We start from the raw sequence: 19,830 nt of genomic DNA, 5'->3' as shown, positions 1-19,830 counted from the left end.
CCAGCTGCTTCCAAAAGATCATGGCCTCCATCTTCGCTGGGATCCCAGGTGTGGCCATCTATCTTGATGACATCGTGGTTCACGGGGCCACCGTCGAGAGCCACGACGAGCGTCTCCACAGTGTGTTCAGTGCATTGGCCAAGCATTACCTCACACTCAATGGTGAGAAGTGTGTATTCGCCGCCCCAGCCATTGACTTTGTGGGGTTCCGCCTCTCAGCTGATGGCACGTACCCGCTGCACTCGAACACCGAGGCCATCCATCATGTCCCGGAGCCCACCACAGCCGCTCAGGTGGCCTCCTTTCTAGGCATGACGGCGTACTATCCCCGTTTCCTGCCACAGTACTCGGCCACAACCACACCACTGCGGAAGCTGTTGAAGCATGACGAGCCCTGGCTCTGGACGTCTGCCTGCTCAGACGCCGTACGCCTCCTGAAGGCCCAACTCACCTCGCCACCGGTCCTGGCGCATTTCGACCTGGCCAGCCCCACTCTTGTCACGTGCGACGCCTCTGCCACAGCCATTGGTGCGGTGATGTCCCAGCTGCAAGGGGGGGTGGAGAGACCGATCGCCTTCGCCTCCCGTGCTCTCAGCCCCACGGAACAGAAGTACTCGGTGGGGGAGCGGGAGGCCCTAGCATGCCTCTGGGCATGTGAGCGCTGGCACATGTACCTCTATGGACGTTTATTCACACTGAGGACAGACCACCAGGCCCTCATCACCCTCCTGGCCACGTCTGGCACCGGTGGTCACAAGCCACTCCGCCTCCACCGCTGGGCCGACCGCCTGCAGCAGTACAACTATCGGCTACAGTTCACGCCAGGACGAGACAACGTGGTAGCCGACTTGCTATCACGCTCAATCCCCAGCCCACCCACAGCCCCAACCTTGACCCCCGGACTGGACCAGGCTGAGCATGACCTGGTCCAGCTCCTCCACACACCCCTTCAGGAGACGTGTCGCTGAAAGAGCTCCGGGATGCCTCAGCCGATGACCCCACCCTCTCTACACTCTCAACCTACATCACGCAGGGGTGGCCGGCAAGAGTACCTGACGAGCTACTCACTTACTCCAGGATCAGGGAGGAGTTGTCGGTTTGGAATGACACCTGTGTCGCTCGCGGGTTCTGCACTGTGGTCCCAGGTGTCCTTCGGGCGCGTATCCTTGCTATGGCGCACAAGGGTCACCTGGGCATAGTCAGGCTCAAACAGCGCTGTTGTGATGTTGTGTGGTGGCCAGGCATCGACAGGGAACTCGAAACCCTGGTCAAGGATTGCACTGCCTGTCTCCTTAGTGGTAAGACCAGGGCTCCAGCTCCACCCCCGCCCATGCAGCCGTTGGACTGGCCATCTCAACCCTGGGAGCACCTGCAACTGGATATCTGCGGCGAGCTGCATGGGGTACCACATCACCAGCGTTTTCTCGTCGTGACCTACGACCTCCACTCTAAGTGGCCAGAGGTGACACCTGTGGGCTCGGTCACAGCAAAGGTGCTGATCGACATTCTCGATGCTCTGTTTGCACGTTGGGGCCTGCCCAAGAGGATCACGACTGACAATGGTCCTCAAATGGTTTCCCATGAACTGTCCTCCTATCTAGTGGGTAAAGGGATCCACCACATCCGCACAGCGTTCTACCACCCTGCTGCGAACGGGGGGGTGGAACGGCTGAACCAAACACTGAAAAATGGCATCAGGGCCCACCTGGCACAAGGGTGCACGCTCACCACCAGCCTCCTCCAGACGCTGTTGCATTATCGGGCCACGCGACACGCCACTACAGGAGTCTCCCCAGCCTCCCTCATGCTGGGGCGGGAGCTCCAGCTGCCTCTCGATAGGCTCCGCCCTACACTAGCTCAGCCCCCGGTCCATCCAGTTCAAGCCACAGTCACCAAACACCAGCGCTTGATGAAGGATCGTTTCGACAGGGCCAGACGTGCTAGGCCACCTGTCATTGCTGTGTCGGACTGGGTCAGGATCCGACGACCTCATCGGGACAACAAACTCCAGTCGTTTTGGTCTGACCCTGTCCAGGTCAGCAAACAGCTTGGCCCGGCCTCGTTTAGGCTCGCCGACGGCACTCGCTGGCATGCTACCCGCCTGCGTAAGGTGCAGCCTCCCCCTGGCCCAGCGCTGAGTGTGGCCTCTTCCACAGTCTTGCCAGCCGCACGGTTGGATGAAGCAGCAACCCCGGCCTACCAGGCTCAGCCCCAAGGCGTGGAGCCGCCACCAGTGGCTGTGGCTGCACCAGAGCCACGTCTGGTTCGAGCACGCAACAGGCCCGAGCACTTGCGGGACTACATGACTGAGGAGTATCACACCTAGGTTGTGTGAGGGGGGGGGGAAATGTTACGTCTGTAGTTTACGACGGTTTGGGCTTTACGACAGTGCCGTATTACGTTATGTGTGACACTCGTGTTTGAATAAATGGAGTTACCAGCTCCGACTAGAAGCTCTGAGTTCGGCTCCGTTATTGAACATAACACTCTCCAGCGTTATGATGGAATGGGGAAAGTTATTGACTGTGACATTTTCACTGAGAGAAAACTCTGAGCCATCAAGTCCTATCTGGTGTGTCTGCCGTCTTCTTATGAGATTACGGTTAATGTCTCCCTGTTTAGCCTGAGGGAGGCACGTCACTATAAGTAAACAGCGCCCTCTGTTGGAATTATCTGACTTTCTATTATGTGTTTTGCAACAAAAGTATGCACGCTCTATATATATTTTTTTACATTTATCAGACGCATCCAAAGTGACTTACAACAAGTACATTTGTCTAAAGTAAGTCACACATCAGTCACCATAAGCACACATCTATGGTCGTCTCGCGAGACTTATCAAAATAAGGCTGGATATTTTTTTCTCGCGGAATCTATAAAATGTGTTTGTCCTTTAGCGACGTTGATGGAACACCCCACCCCCCAGGTGCCATTGGCAGTCACAATGCTTTTAAAAAGTATTATTATTCAAAAGCAGTCTTGCTAAGAGTTAGTGAAAATACCATTTGAACGTTACTCCTGTAACCACAGGGAGGCAGCTGAGGGTATAGAGGACTGTACACACATATGGTTGAGACTCAGTTGATCCATATTCTTGAAATGTTGAGTGAAATGGTAGTAAATAACCTAACCTAAGTTTAGCCTTGGAAACATATTTGTGTAGGCCTACAGGGCATCAACATGTATGACACAGCTCATGGTTGAAACTCACTTGCTCCATATTCCAGAAGTGTTGCTGAGTAGATTGGTACTAAACATCAAGTTTAGCCATGATGAAGGCACAATATTTGTATACAGTCCATTATATGTGTCCTATATAAAATGACAAGTAATAGACGAATATGTCAATTTAAACATTTACTTGACTGCCAAAGACGCCAATTGCCGTCTTATAGAATAGTAACGTTGACTGCCAAAGACGCCAAATGGCGTCTTTGTTTTGTTTTGTTTTTTTCGCGGGGATCGCGTTATTGACATGTTCTACACCTAGTGTGTGAATTTCAGACTTGGGTGTAATGTATTTCGGTCCCAGATGGGGGCAGTAGTTCGATTTAGCTCAGCTCTAAAAGCCTGGAGAAGGAAGTGGCTTGCTGTGGGTTGCAAGTATATCCAACTGCGCGCATCAAATCTATCACCCGGAAATGTGATGTACCATTTTTGGACCACGTCATCGTAAGCGCGTCGGTAAAAGTAACCGCGAGAAACCGCGAGATTTTGAAGGATCTTAAATGGATTTTAAAAACACGGCGACATTGTATAGGACATTTAACGAACAATAATTTGAACACGCAATTGATAAGAAGAAGAAGAAGAAGAATTACAAATACAATGGCAAATGCAGCTCAGGTGAGAATTTCGAAATATTATTAATGAACATGTTATAGTTTTCAGATGTGTATTTATTATTTAGGTTGTTGCATGTGTTACGCGGCTGTTTCGCACGTAGTTTTGTTCATCTGGCTTGGCTAATTGGGTAATCCTATGTGGTTTAGCGTTATCAGAGATATTAGATTAGATTCAACTTTATTGTCATTGCTGAGTACAAGTACCAACAACAAAATGCAGTTATGCATATAAGATGTACAGCTGGCAGGGCTAAAAAACGCTGCGTTGTCTTCAACCACTTAATGTAATTTAAAAGTTCACAATAGCTACATTCTCAGATGTCTACCGATTACTTATCCCCCTATTTTTATTGCTTGTTTTCTTGTTTTTGAGAGCTGACTTTTTGCAGGCGCCGAGCTGTGGTCCCGAGCAGAGGGACGACTGGCCACCAACGGAGCTGTCCGTGTCTGACCACTGGGGGTTGGACACAACACTGAACACTACACTACACTGGACACTGGACACAACACTGAACACTACACTGGACACTGGACACAACACTGAACACTACACTGGACACTGGACACAACACTGAACACTACACTGGACACTGGACACAACACTGAACACTACACTGGACACTGGACACAACACTGAACACTACACTACACTGGACACTGGACACAACACTGAACACTACACTACACTGGACACAACACTGAACACTACACTACACTACACACAACACTGAACACTACACTGGACACAACACTGAACACTACACTGAACACTGGACACAACACTGAACACTACACTACACTGGACACTGGACACAACACTGAACACTACACTACACTGGACACAACACTGAACACTACACTACACTGGACACTGGACACAACACTGAACACTACACTGGACACTGGACACAACACTGAACACTACACTACACTGGACACTGGACACAACACTGAACACTACACTGAACACTACACTGGACACAACACTGAACACTACACTACACTGGACACTGGACACAACACTGAACACTACACTACACTGGACACTGGACACAACACTGAACACTACACTGGACACAACACTGAACACTACACTACACTGGACACTAGGGGTGCAACGGTTCAGTTGGCCCACGGTTCGGTACGGTTCGGTATTTTGGGTCACGGTTTTCGGTACGGTTCGGTTCAGAAACAAATGCTACTATTTATTTACAAACTGTTACTTTACTTTATTTTGCTTATACATAATATGGAACTTTAACATACACATGTATATGTTATGTATATAATGTATATATAATTGTATATAAACAAAAAACACTTTCAAATGTCCAAAAATAAATAAACACTTTCGAAAGTAAAAGTGCACTTTAGCCTTGACAGCTGGTAGCCCGTATACAAACAGGAGGAAAACAAATTCACACTACAAAAGTAACACTTTCCACATAGCGTTCCAACATGTCATGTGTTGTATTCCAACGAGTTGCGACATCGTGGATTAATTTGTGTTTTGGTAAGTCTAACATATCTAACATATTGTCAGAATATGGTGGGCTGTGGTGCTTTTGTGGAAGAAAGTGACTGCATGTCTGATCTTACCCAGGAGGCGGGACACCGGGGTTATTGCCACTGCCTTCTTGGCGGCGAGATTTACGACGTGCGCAAAGCAGCCGATCTGTGGCCCCAGTCCACCAGCTTCATGGATCGCATTTACGATATTTGCTGCGTTGTCTGTTGTTACGGGAATTGTTATGTTTGGCCTCTCCAACTTCCACTCAGTCACTGCATTTGTTAGTTCCTCTGCCAGGTGCGCGCTGGTATGGCTTTCGTATAGTGGACGAGTTTGCAGTACTGCGCTCTTCATCTCCCAATCCGGTGACATGTAGTGGACCGTGACAGTGAGGTAACTCTCCGTTGCCCGGGAGGTCCAACCCTCCGTAGTCAGTGCAAAGCTCTGTGTTTTTGCCAAATCGTCTTCAATGCCTCTGCGCGTTGTTTGGTAAATACCGGGGATTATTTTGGTGCTGAATGATGTACGGGAGGGGACACTGTAATGGGGCTCGAGAGTTTTTATCAGATTTCGAAAACCCAAATCTCCAACCACCGAAAAGGGCTGCAAATCCTTTGCAATGAACATCCCCACTGCATTGGTTATTTTTTTGTGTTTCTCTGAAGTGGTAGTGTACGTCTGTCCGAACGCATCAGAGAGAGACTGCTGTCTGCTCACTGACGCTGCCTGACTGGCTTTCCTGCTCCCAGTCAGTGTTATCGTTGAGTGGTAGCGGCGAATATGCTGGTTCATGTTAGAGGTGCAACCATTTGCATATGGCACACGCTTTAAGCAGAGCTTGCAGACAGTAATATTTCTGTCCACTGTTTCCCCCCCCCTTATTGTCGTATTCAACGGGAAAAGCGAAATGACCCCACACCGCAGACTTGTAGGAATCCGGGGCTTCCTCAAACTGTTGCGGCGCTCTCAGAGCTAATTTACGAACGCAGCCAAATCGCAGCATAAACCGAAAACCGTCACGGTTCACTAGTGAATTGAGCCGTGGAACGCAAACCGTACCGTCCGTAAAAAAAACGAGAACCGTTGCACCCCTACTGGACACTGGATACAACACTGAACACTACACTACACTGGACACAACACTGAACACTACACTACACTGGACACTGGACACAACACTGAACACTACACTGGACACTGGACACAACACTGAACACTACACTACACTGGACACTGGACACAACACTGAACACTACACTGGACACTGGACACAACACTGAACACTACACTGGACACTGGACACAACACTGAACACTACTGGACACTGGACACAACACTGAACACTACACTGGACACTGAACATCTGTCATTACGTGAAGCGCATTGAGTCGCATCTTGTAAGAAATGCGCTATACAAATAAAACTTGTATATACAATTGATTTGATCCCTTGTACACTTTTTTGGGCATTTGTGTTGCAACACACCTATACATTGTGTTTGACCTAATAAAGTCCCACACCTGGGGTCATTGACATTCTTTTATTTATATACAGTTAGGTCTGGAAGTATTTGGACAGTGACACAATTTCCATAATTTTGTCTCTGTATGCCACCACAAAGGATTTGAAATGAAACAATCAAGATGTAATTGAAGTGCATACTTTCAGCTTTAATTCAAGGGCTTGAACAAAAATATTGTATGAAACATTTAGGAATTGCAACCATTTTTATACACAGTCTCCTATTTTCAGGAGCTCAAAAGTAATTGGACAAATTAACAATCATACAGTAAGTAAAATGTTCATTTTTAATACTTAGTCGAGAATCCTTTGCAGGCAATGACTGCCTGAAGTCTGGAACACATGGACATCACCAAATGCTGGGTTTCCTCCTTTGTGATGCTTTGTCAGGCCTTTACTGCAGCAGTCTTCAGTTGTTGTTTGTTCGTGGGTCTTTCTGCCTTTTAGTTTTGTCTTCAGCAAGTGAAATGCATGCTTGATTGGGTTGAGATCAGGTGATTGACTCTGGCCATTGCAGAATATTCCACTTCTTTGCCTTAAAAAAGTCCCGGGTTGCTTACACACTATATTTTGGGTCATTGTCCATCTGTATTGTGAAGCACCATCCAATCAACTTTGCTGAATTTGTCTGAATCTGAGCAGACAGAATATCCCTAAACACTTCAGAATTCATCTGTCTGCTTCTGTCTTCACATCATCAATAAACACTAGTGACCCAGTGCCATTGGAAGCCATGCATGTCCATGTCATCACACTCACCAGTGCATTCTTTTTTTCTCAGAATGTACCAAACAGTTACTTTGGCCAGTATTAATGTTCCCACTATCTCTCTGATGGATTTTTGTTTTGTTTTTACAGCCTAAGGATGGCCTGTTTCAGTTGCATTGAGAGCTCTGTTGACTGCATGTTGTGCGTATACAGCAACAGCCTCCAAATGCAAATGCCACACTTGGAATCAACTCAGACCTTTTACCTGCTTAATTGATAAAGAAATAATGAAGGAATAAATAGCCCACACTGGCCCATGAAACAGCTTTTGAGTCAATTGTCTAATTACTTTTGGTTATTATATATGAGCTATAATTCATAAACCCTTCCTTCAATTTGGATGTGAATACCCTTAACCTAAAGCTGAGAGTCTGCACTTTAAGCCCAGTAAATTCTGTTGGAAATCTCATATAAGATACGTTAGATCCAAAGTATCAAGGAGTATTGCAGTATTGTGCAGGGCAAAACATATTCTGGAACAGAGGATGTTGTATACTCTATATTGTTGTCTTGTCTTACCCTATTTGAGTTACTGTGTGGAGATATGGGGAAATGAATATAAAAGCACTTTAAAACCATTGATTACACTACAGAAAAAAGCTATGAGGATTGTACATGAGGTCGGATATCGTGATCACACTAATAACTTGTTCCTAATGTCAAAAATATGAAGAAAATATGAAGGAAAGCAGAAATATTGCTCTATTGCTCTATTTAAAAAAAGGTTTAAATTATTTTTTAATGAAAAAGTATTAGAACGGATGATACTGAAATATATGTATTAATTAATTGGATTATATAATGTAAGCATAATTGTTAAGTATAAACAGGGGTACGACAGGCTTCTTCCTACTCCTTTTCGAACAATTGATAGGACTGTACTCTACATATTAGTTTTTTCCGTAGTTTCCACCGTAGTAAGGCCGTAGTAAGGCGATTCATGGTTTCCACCGTTACAGTAGTAAGGCGATGACGTAGTCTATGCAAATATGCAGGCGCAGTATGATGACGTATGGTACATCACATTTCCGGGTGATGGATTTGATGCGCGCAGTTGGACCCTACTCGAAAATGGCGCCCAGCTCGAAATCCGAAAATGTCGTCAAGCTTCTTAACCGTAACAAGGTATGCATTTGACACAAAACAAGTGACGGGCACAAACCACGACACCGTCGCGAACGTAGAAACAACGAAAGCAACGTTTTCGACAGTGCTAACGAACTAGCCATTTCTAACTGACCGTCTTGTCGAACTAGCCAACGGAAAGTGTTCCAGCGGGGTCGCTGGCAGCTCGCCATCTCCCAGTCACACTTGTATGGAGCTATTTTAGTGCCAGAAATTGAATTGTATTTGACAGATTGAATTGAATATGAGCACAAATTGAATTGTATTTGACAGATTGAATTGAATCTGAGCACAAACTGAATAGGCTAGGTGCACGATCTCACTACTTCCTGAAAGGCAACTGGTATGAACATATCCTGTCTCACTCTATTGGTTTAATTGATTAATCAGCTGTGCGGTAAACCGTTGGAACACACAGTGCACAGCTGATTAATCAATTAAACCAATAGAGTGAGACAGGATATGTTCATACCAGTTGCCTTTCAGGAAGTAGTGAGATCGTGCACCTAGCCTATTATATTCGACAGATTGAATTGTATTCAATTCAGTTTTCATTATTTTCATTCAGTTTTCAAATTCAGCCACGGCTCGCAAACTGCTTTAGCACCTCTTGCATGGTTAGATAATTCTCTCTCAGGAGATGGTGGCTTACAAGTCAGTTGTACAAGCCCATGACCTTGCTTTTTAAACAACCCTGTAGTTAGTTAGCTAACGTTAGGCAGTGCTAGCTAGGTACAATGCTAGGTGTCTGTCCACATCCACCCGTTTGTGCTGCTGGTGTTTACTTGAGTACTAGTAGGCATGCTCGTGGCTATGTCCTCAGTTGCCTTTCGGTTCTCAGCTGTGTACTGACAGGTGCGGTGAGGGGTGGTGGTCAGTCTAGCCAATGTACATGTATGTCCGATATCCAGAAGCCTGCAGGGGCGACTTGGGCATTGGATAGACATGCTGAATGAGGGTTGACATTACGCGTTATGAGGGGGATCACTAAGTTGTTTTCACGGTGCATAGTTTTCTCATGTTGAGTCTCTCTCCCTGTCTCTGTCTCACACACACACACACACACACTCTCTCTCTCTCTCTCTCTCTCTCTCTCTCTGTCTCACACACTCTCTCTCTCTCTCTCTCTGTCTCACACACTCTCTCTCTCTCTCTCTGTCTCACACACTCTCTCTCTCTCTCCCTGTCTCACACACACACACACACTCTCTCTCTCTCTTCCCCTGTCTCTGTCTTACATACACTCTCTCTCTTTCCCCCTGTCTCTGTCTTACATACACTCTCTCTCTCTTTCCCCCTGTCTCTGTCTTACATACACACTCTCTCTCTCTCACACACACACTCCCCCTCTCATCTCTTCTCTCCCCTGTTCCTCAGCTGTCAGGTCAGTTTTCTCAACGGCTGTTCCGGAAGCTGCTTGTGCGTGTTCCGCTGAAGAAAATTGTCAGCGAGGCGTTGCTCAGAGCCGGGTGAGTGTGTGTGTATCTCCCTCTCTGAAAGAGTGTAGTCTCTGTTCACACCACCTCTGCAACTACATACATCTTCTCTCACACACACACACACACACACACACACACACCTTTCACCACCTCACTCACCTACTCACCTACTCACTCACTCACACACACACACACACACACACCTTTCACCACCTCACTCACCTACTCACTCACTCACACACACACGTACACACACACCCCTCTCACCACCCCACTCACTCACTCACTCACTCACATACACACACACACACACCCTTCACCACCTCACTCACTCACTCACAATAACACACACACACCCCTCTCACCACCCCACTCACTCACGCACACATGCACCCACACTCCTCTTGTTCCAGACACACACACACACACACACACACACTCACATACTCACACACTCCTCTCTTTCCAGACACAACTACCTGGGCTTCAGCGAGTGTGGTCGCTACGTGCTGTCCTACACCAGCGACTACACCTACCACCTGTACTGGTGGGTGTTCAACCTGCACAGCCGGCGTCTCAAACAGGTGACCACACCTTCTACAATCTACCTGGACTGACTGTCACACATCAACCCACTAAACCGTCCAGCCACATACTTTAGAGCTCAATAGAAGATGCCTCTCTCACGCTGAGGAGGACTTTGTGGTGCTATGTGGTCCTCAGTTGGTAGAGCACGGCGCTAACAACGCTTAAGTTGGTTTATTCTTGTTTTATTATGTAGTTTATGTTATTGCTATTCTCTGCTATTGTTATTTTATTGATTACTATTGTTCTATTTTTATTTTTTGTATCATTAGCTTGAGCCTGCTTGGAGTGGCAGATGGACAGGCTTTGCACATTTGGGACTATCCCAATTGAGTATTTTTACCAGCTCAGTGGCCTTGCGGTTAGAGTGTCCGCCCTGAGATTGGGAGGTCGTGAGTTCGATCCCCGGCCGAGTCATACCACCAAAGACTATAAAACTGGTACCCGATGCCTCCCTGCTTGGCACTCAGCATTAAGGGTTGGATTGGGGGGGTAAGACCCTGCGACATACCAGCGTCATGTCCAGGGGGGGTGTACTTGTACATCAAGCCGCCTCACGCTACGGAAACAGGAGATAGGCTCCTGTGGGCCGTTAGGCTCGAACCATCGGTCCTCAAGGCTACTTACAATTGAGTATTTTAAATGATTTCCAGTATTATTTGTGCCCAGGCGTTGGCTCGTCTGCAGTACCGTAAAAAAAATGGTTGTTCTGTAGTTGGTGGAAGGACAGGATGTTGTCTAGTCTCTTTGTTTTCTCATCTGTACCTCTCTCTCTCTCTCTCTCTCCCTCCCACTCTCTCTCTCTCCCTCCCACTCTCTCTCTCTCTCTCTCTCCCACTCTCTCTCCCTCCCACTCTCTCTCTCTCCCTCTCTCTCTTCCCCTCTCTCTCTCTCCCTCCCACTCTCTCTTCCCCTCTCTCTCTCCCTCCCACTCTCTCTCTCTCCCTCCCACTCTCTCTCTCTCTCCCTCTCCCTCTCTCTTCCCCTCTCTCTCTCCCTTTCTCTCTTCCCCTCTCTTTCTCCCTCTCTCTCTTCCCCTCTCTCTCTCCCTCCCACTCTCTCTCTCCCTCTCCCTCTCTCTCTTCCCCTCTCTCTCTCTCCCTCTCTCTCTTCCCCTCTCTCTCCCTCTCTCTCTTCCCCTCTCTCTTCCCCTCTCTCTTCCCCTCTCTCCCTCTCCCACTCTCTCTACCCCTCTCTCTCTCCCTCTCCCACTCTCTCTTCCCCTCTCTCCCTCTCTCTCTCTCTTCCCCTCTCTCTCTCCCTCCCTCTCTCTTTCTTCCTCTCTCTCCCTCTTCCCCTCTCTCCCTCCCCCTCTCTCTTCCTCTCCCTCCCCCCCCTCTCTCCAGGTGCACAATGTGCGTCTCTTCTCAGGGGAGGACATCGACGGTGACCTCTACCTCACTGTGTGTGAGTGGCCCAACGACCGCTCCAAGATAGTCATCTTTGGCTTCAAGTAAGACCGCCAGCGACGAAGCCACACATACACACACACACACACACACACACACACACACCCTTCAGGTCGACCGTTGGTGTGTGTGGATGTAAAATGGTGGGCGTCAGGTTCTCACGGTGGGTGTTTGTCTGACAATATTTTCATGTCTCCCTCTCCTTTGCTCTGTCTGTGTGTGTGTGTGTGTGTGTGTGTGTGTGTGTGTCTCCCAGTTATCGTAGCATGATAATAATTTAATTTAATTTAATAATTTTGCCATTTAGCAGACGCCTTTATCCAAAGCGACTTACAATTACAGGGACATTCCCCCTGGAGTAACTGAGGGCTAAGTGCCTTACTCAAGGGCACACTAGTAGTGGTGTGGTTTCAGGCGGGATTTGAACTCACAACCTTCCAACTCACTATCCACTAGACCAACAATACCCCTCTGCATGAGTCACGAGAACATCAGATACATCACCATCGCCTCCATGCCCCCCCCTCGCTCCTGCCCTCAGTGCTGCCCTGCCCCCTCCATCTCTACCATACGCACAGGTACACACACACACCTGTCTACCATATGCACAGGTAGACACACACACACACACACACACACCTGGCTACCATACACACAGGTACACGCACACACACACACACACACACACCTGTCTACCATACGCACAGGTACACACACCTGGCTATCATACGCACATGTACACACACACACACACACACACACACCTGTCTACCATATACACAGGTACACACACACAGTCACACACACACACCTGTCTACCATATACACAGGTACACACACACACACACACACCTGTCTACCATATGCACAGCTACACACACACACACCTGTCTACCATATGCACAGCTACACACACACACACACACACACACACACACACACACACACACACACCTGTCTACCATATGCACAGGTACGCACACACACACACACACAACTGTCTACCATATACACAGGTACACACACACACACACACCTGTCTACCATATGCACAGCTACACACACACACACACACACCTGTCTACCATATGCACAGCTACACACACACACACACACCTGTCTACCATATGCACAGCTACACACACACACACACACACACACACACCTGTCTACCATACACACAGCTACACACACACACATACACACACACCTGCCTACCATACGCACAGGTACACACACCTGGCTACCATACGCACATGTACACACACACACACACACACACACACACACACACACACACACACACACACACACACACCTGTCTACCATATGCACAGCTACACACACACACACACACACCTGCCTACCATACACACACACCTGTCTACCATATGCACAGCTACACACACACACACACACACACCTACCTACCATACACACAGCTACACACACACATACACACACACCTGGCTACCATACAGGTCCAGACTCTAGCCTCTCCCTCCTCCCTCCTGTCCTGTGCAGGTAGTGGGGAGTGTCTGGAGCACGGCTACGTGCTGAACTCCAGGTACCAGGTGTACTACCCCTTCCCCACCTTCCAGCCCTCCTCCCAGCTGAAGAAGGACCAGGTCATCCTGCTCAACACCAGCGACTCTCTGGTGGCCTGCAGCATCTCCCTCTGTCCAGGTACCACACTCTATAACTGTCTGTCTGTCTGTCTCCCTATGTCCAGGTACCACACTCTATAACTGTCTGTCTGTCTGTCTCCCTATGTCCAGGTACCACACTCTATAACTGTCTGTCTGTCTGTCTCCCTATGTCCAGGTACCACACTCTATAACTGTCTGTCTGTCTGTCTCCCTATGTCCAGGTACCACGCACTCTAACGCTGTCTGTCTGTCTGTCTGTCTCTCTCTCCCTCTGTCCAGGTACCACACACACTAACGCTGTCTGTCTGTCTCTCTGTCTCTGTCTGTCTCTCTCTCTATGTCCAGATACCACACACTATAACTCTGTCTGTCTCTGTCTCTGTCTGTCTGTCTCCGTCTGTCTCTCTGTCTCTCTGTCTTTGTCTGTCTGTCTGTCTCCGTCAGTCTCTCTGTCTGTCTGTCTGTCTGTCTCCGTCTGTCTCTCTGTCTCTCTGTCTTTGTCTGTCTGTGTCTCTCTCTCTCTCTCTCTCTCTCTCTCTCTCTCTCTCTCTCTCTCTCTCTCTCTCTCTGTCTCTGTCTCTGTCTGTCTCTCTCAGTCTGGTGTGTGTGTGTTTGTTACCTGTGTGTGTTAAACCCTCTTCCTCTCATCTGTGTGTCCAGCAGGTGAGCTGGGTCAGACGTCTCAGATCCTCTACAGGAAGAGAGCAGCGCCCCCCTCAGGCCTCCCCCCCACCCCCCCCTCGCTGCACGACGCCGGGTCCAACGAGCCGGGATACGTCAACTACACACGGCTGCAGTACCGCCTCCAACAGCCGGGGGCGCAAGAGCAGGACGCCAGTGGTAAGACACAGAGACAGAGAGAGAGGCAGACAGAGAGACAGACAGGCAGAACATAGGCAAGGCAAGTTTATTTGTGTAGCACATTTCATACAACAGGGACAATTCAAAGTGCTGTACATACAGCATTAAAAAATACAGAAAAAGGAGGATAGTAAGAAAAAAAAAGGCAAGAATAGATACATATATATATAGAGAGAAAATAAATAGATCAACATTTAACAATAATAGATAAGACAATGAATAATAAGATCTAGATAAAAGTAAATATTACTGCAACTATTCAACCGCTGTCCGCTTGTCATACACTCTGGTATAAAGACATGTTTGGATAAACAGGGAACAGATGTTTTCGTTTAGGCTGGTGTTGTGTAAGTCCATATGGGCTGGCCACCCAGAAGCTACAATGACACTTCATAATAATAATAATAATAACTTATTTGTGAATGAAATCAGTCTCAAGCAACATGGCAAACATTCTACATGGCCCGTCAAAGCCAGAGGCCTACTCATTCAGAATCAGAATTGCTTTTATTATTTTATTGCCGATTTCTAAAATGGTCAATCAATGCCAGTAGCACAACTGAAGTAAGCCACTTCCCTGTGAGGTTGTGGGATGGTGGGATTAGCCTCCTCCTGAATGCATAGGCAGGCAGATGGAGCCTGTGCTGTTTATATGATGTGGCATGCTGCTACTGAGGATATGGGAACGTAGCCCCAATGTATTCATGCCATATCCTATACTTTGGTGAGGCTCATGTAAAGCTTCTTCTCTCTCTCCCTCTCTCCCTCCCTCCTTCCCTCTCTCCCCCTCCCTCCATCTCCTTCTCCCCCCCCCTCTCTCTCTCTCTCCCTCCCTCTCTCTCTCCCTCCCTCTCACACCTGTCTCCCCCCCTCTCCCTCTCTCCCTCCCCTCCTCCCTCCCCCCTCCCTCCTCCCTCCCCCCCCCCCCCCCTCCTCTCTCTCAGGGTATGAGGATGACACGGTCAAGCTGCCCTTCACAGTGACGGACCTGAATGGACGCAACCTTCAGCTAGTGACAGGACCGCACAGCGGACAGGTGCGTGTGCGCGTGTGTGTGTGTGTCCATGTGTCTTTAAAAGGTGTCCACGTGACTTTGAGGTGCGTGTGTGTGATGTCCACGTGACTTTGAGGTGTGTTTGTGTGTGTGTGTGTGTGTGTGTGTGTGTGTGTTAAGGACCTTGTCCTTGGTGCAGACCATCTGTTATGGCTGGTAGGTGATGAGTCTACAGTAGGGCAGGTGTGCTAGTTTAGACTAAACACCACCTGTCTGGAGGCCAGGTCTGTGTGTGTGTGTGTGTGTGTGTGTGTGTGTGTGTGTGTGTGTGTGTGTGTGTGTTTCTCTCTGTAGAGTGTGTATATGTGTGTGGAGCAGCTGACTAGATTTGTGTGTGTGTGTGTGTGTTCCTCAGAGTGTGTGTGTGGAGCAGCTCATGCTAGATGTGTGTGTGTGTGTGTGTGTGTGTGTGTGTGTGTGTGTGTGTGTTCCTCAGAGTGTGTGTGTGGAGCAGCTCACCTTAGATGTGTGTGTGTGTGTGTCATTGAAATATCTAAATATAGAATCAAAAAGGCAGCCTGCTTCTTTTCAAATTGCAGAGGAAAAGGTATTTAATTTACTTTTGCAAAAGGAGAAAGTTTACAGCGTGTCAAGATCTGTCTTGATACGACAAAGGTTCTCTGAAAGTCCAGACACAGGGGCAAATCTGTATTTTATACACTCAGGTACACTCAGGCAACAAGCCCGTCCTCAGGTGAGGTACAGGCCAATCACCGGCATTTCCTGTATGAGAAGGACTGGCTGTGATGCAGATTGAGAAGAGGTTAGGGGGGAATCGACCCCCACTTTCTCCTAGAGACACAAAGGTGGAAAAGGGGAACAAAAGTCACAAACTGGTCTGGTCGAGTTTCAGAGCACTGGACCGAGGCAAAACAAAGGCCCAGAACTGCTCTAGATTGCCCAGTCTCTCTAGATGCAGGTTTAAGAGAAAAGAGAGCAATTAGGTCTTTGTGATCATTTAAATGTGTCTGTTGTCTAGCCAATGTCAAGCTTCAAGTAGAGAAACTGGTTTCATTGTCTACTAGGCTGAGGTCGTCAATGTGTTGATTCTGCCCAGACAGTCTGACTGTCTAGTGACTCTTGTGAATTCAGTCTCAAAGGTAATGAATGTGTTGTCAATAAATAAAATGTCTTAGCAGGCATATTATTCCACCATATGTGTTCCTCAGAGTGTGTGTGTGGAGCAGCTCACCCTAGATGTGTGTGTGTGTGTGTGTGTGTGTTCCTCAGTGTGTGTGTGTGTGGAGCTATGTGTGTGTGTGTGTGTGTTCCTCAGAGTGTGTGTGTGGAGCAGCTCACCAGATGTGTGTGTGTGTGTGTGTGTGTTCTCAGAGTGTGTGTGGAGCAGCTCACCCTGGTACCTAACTAGGTGTGTGTGTGTGTGTGTGTGTGTGTGTGTGTGTGTGTGTGTGTGTGTGTGTGTGTTCTCAGAGTGTGTGTGTGGAGCAGCTCACGCTGGACTTTGGGTATCTGATCTACGATGTGATCCGCAGCGACGCCTCCTGGCAGCAGCAGTTCTGCTCCTTCAGTGACTACGACGTCGTCATCCTGGATGTACACACACACACACACACACACACACACATTCTATCTCTCTGGCTCACACACACACATTGACACACATTCTATCTCTGTCTCTCAAACACACACACTCACACATTCTATCTCTCTGGCTCACACACACATTGACACACATTCTATCTCTGTTTCTCAAACACACACACACACACACACACACACACACATTCTATCTCTGTGGCTCACACACACACACTGACACACATTCTATCTCTGTCTCTCAAACACACACACACACACACAAACACACTTTCTCTCTTCCTGTCTCTGACACACACAAATACTAACTCCGTCTGTGTGTGTGTGTGTGTGTGTGTGTGTGTGTGTGTGCCAGGTGTGTCCAGAGACCAACACAGTGGTGATCAACATCGGCCTGCTGCTGCTGGCCTTCTCCAACGCAGAGGAGAAGCACTGCAGGTACACTGTCTCTCTACGTGTGTGTCAGTGCGTGTCTCTCTGACTGGTTGCCAGCCAGGCTGTTTCCTCTTCCTCTCTAAGAACAAAAGGTTGTTTATTCTCACATGTAGTTTGTAGTGTATTTTTGGCGTGTAAACAGGTGTTTAGTGCATAGGAGGTACGTCGCCTTTGTTGCCTGGGCAACCAAGATTTTGAATCTCTGCCTTTTTTAATTTCAAGGTTTTATATACAGTGGCAAGAAAAAAGTATGTGAACCCTTTGGAATGACCTGGTTTTCTGCGTTAATTGGTCATAAAATGTGATCTGATCTTCATCTAAGGGCGCGGCGCGTTCACACCTAGCTCGTTTGGGCCGAATCAGGGAGCATTTCCCCCCAAATTTGGTTAATTTGGGCATATGTGACACGTTCTAGTGTTTTGATCCGCATGTCGCCAACCAATCAAAATGTTCAGACTTTTCTTTTGAAACACGGAACTACGTTTCAATGTTGTTGAGTATCACAACACAAACTCGCTAGTCAAGCCAAAAATACTGCAATGTAATGGATTGGGTGAGTAATCCCCACTGCTGCCTACGAGAGAGAACGAGAGAGAGACTCAATTAATAAAATTAAATAAATCACAGCTCTGTCACAGCAAACCTGAGCCTAGCCTAACTGTCAGAAAATCTGTCTCTCAGAGTAGCCCCCTCTGCTGGCGGTGGTCTGTAACTGCGTGTGTGTGTGTTCCCAGGCCCAACACCTACCACTCCAGCCTGCAGGTGAGCTGGGACCTCAACACCGGAATGTGTCGCACTGTGGGCGTTGGTGACCTCACAGAGGTCAAGGGTCAGACCAGGTGAGGGTTTCATTCATTGTTTTCCTCTCCCACTCTTGTTACCTCCACCCCCCCCCTTTTCTGTTTTTAGGAGAATATGGATATGTCATGGTAGAAACATGTTAGTCTTTGAAATGATGATGATTGCTTTAGTTGTAAACAAACACTGTATAGTGTAGAAAAAAAGGGTACAAATATAATGTTCTCTCCCCCTCCCTCTCTCTCTCCCTCTCTCCCTCTCTCTCTCCCTCTCCCCCCCCCTCTCTCTCTCCCTCTCCCCCCCCCCTCTCTCTCCCTCTCTCCCCCCCCCCTCTCTCTCCCTCTCCCTCTCTCCCCCTCTCCCTCTCTCTCCCTCTCCCCCCCCCCTCTCTCTCCCTCTACCCCCCCCCTCTCTCTCCCTCTCCCCCTCTCCCTCTCTCTCCCCCCCCCCCTCTCTCTCCCTCTCCCCCCCCCCCTCTCTCTCCCTCTCCCCCTCTCCCTCTCTCTCCCTCTCCCCCCCCTCTCTCTCCCTCTCCCCCCCCCCCTCTCTCTCCCTCTCCCCCTCTCCCTCTCTCTCCCTCTCCCCCCCCCCCTCTCTCTCCCTCTCCCCCCCCTCTCTCTCTCAGTGAGAGTGTGTGGACTTCCTACAGTAGGAAGTCGTGTAAGAACACGGTGAGGAAGTGCCGCGTTCCTGAGAGCAGCCGCATGACCAACGTCAACCGCATGACCACCGAGGATCTGCGCAGTGTTATTATGACCACTGAGGATCTGCACAGTGCTAGAGTCATGTGATCCCTGCTGCACCCTCAGCCAGAGGACTGGACTTTTTAAATGTTTTCGGTCTTTCAACAAAAAGAAAAAAAAATAGATTATCTTGGTTTTTGGTTCTTTGAGTATTACTTCTTCTAATATTGAGCATCAGTTTGTAAAAAAAAAAAAAAAAAAAGATAAGAAAAAAATGTAATTTTTTTATTTGCAAGCAAAATGATATTTTTTTGCTTTTAGGCTTTTTTTTCTCCTTTTTTAAAAATCTCTAGTTCTGTTTAAACATTCCCAGTGTTAAAGTAGCAGGCTAATTGTCTGCCCCCCTCTTCTGTTCCCTAGGGATGAGCCTGGGTTTGTGTGTGTGTGTGTGAGGGTGAAGCTTGTCTGTGTACTGTATGAATGTGTGTGTGTATGCGTGTGTCTGTGTGTTACACTATCTATGCTGGTACTGTGTCTTATGTTTTGGGTTTTCAGTCCTGTGCCTTGTGTTGCACAGAGGCCCCCACCCCT

At 48.1% G+C, this 19,830-nt stretch overlaps 1 protein-coding gene across 1 annotated transcript; it reads left to right on the top strand.

The window, feature by feature from the left end:
• Positions 1 to 8,715: 8,715 nt before the first annotated feature.
• On the top strand, positions 8,716 to 19,347 carry LOC308170418 (DDB1- and CUL4-associated factor 15-like; the record flags this gene model as incomplete). Its single annotated transcript, XM_080545211.1, has 12 exons — positions 8,716 to 8,769; positions 10,147 to 10,238; positions 10,678 to 10,792; positions 12,140 to 12,246; positions 12,659 to 12,780; positions 13,727 to 13,888; positions 14,515 to 14,691; positions 15,657 to 15,748; positions 17,198 to 17,320; positions 17,679 to 17,761; positions 18,493 to 18,597; positions 19,182 to 19,347. The coding sequence occupies 12 exons, from the start codon at positions 8,716 to 8,718 to the stop codon at positions 19,345 to 19,347; spliced, it is 1,398 nt and encodes a 465-aa protein (XP_080401337.1).
• Between the last annotated feature and the right edge of the window lie 483 nt (positions 19,348 to 19,830).

The sequence above is a fragment of the Nansenia antarctica genome (genome assembly GCF_963989245.1).
Source record: "Nansenia antarctica genome assembly, chromosome: 14".
In the NCBI taxonomy this organism is placed as follows: Eukaryota; Metazoa; Chordata; class Actinopteri; order Argentiniformes; family Microstomatidae; genus Nansenia; species Nansenia antarctica.
This window is presented reverse-complemented; position numbering and strand designations above follow the sequence as displayed.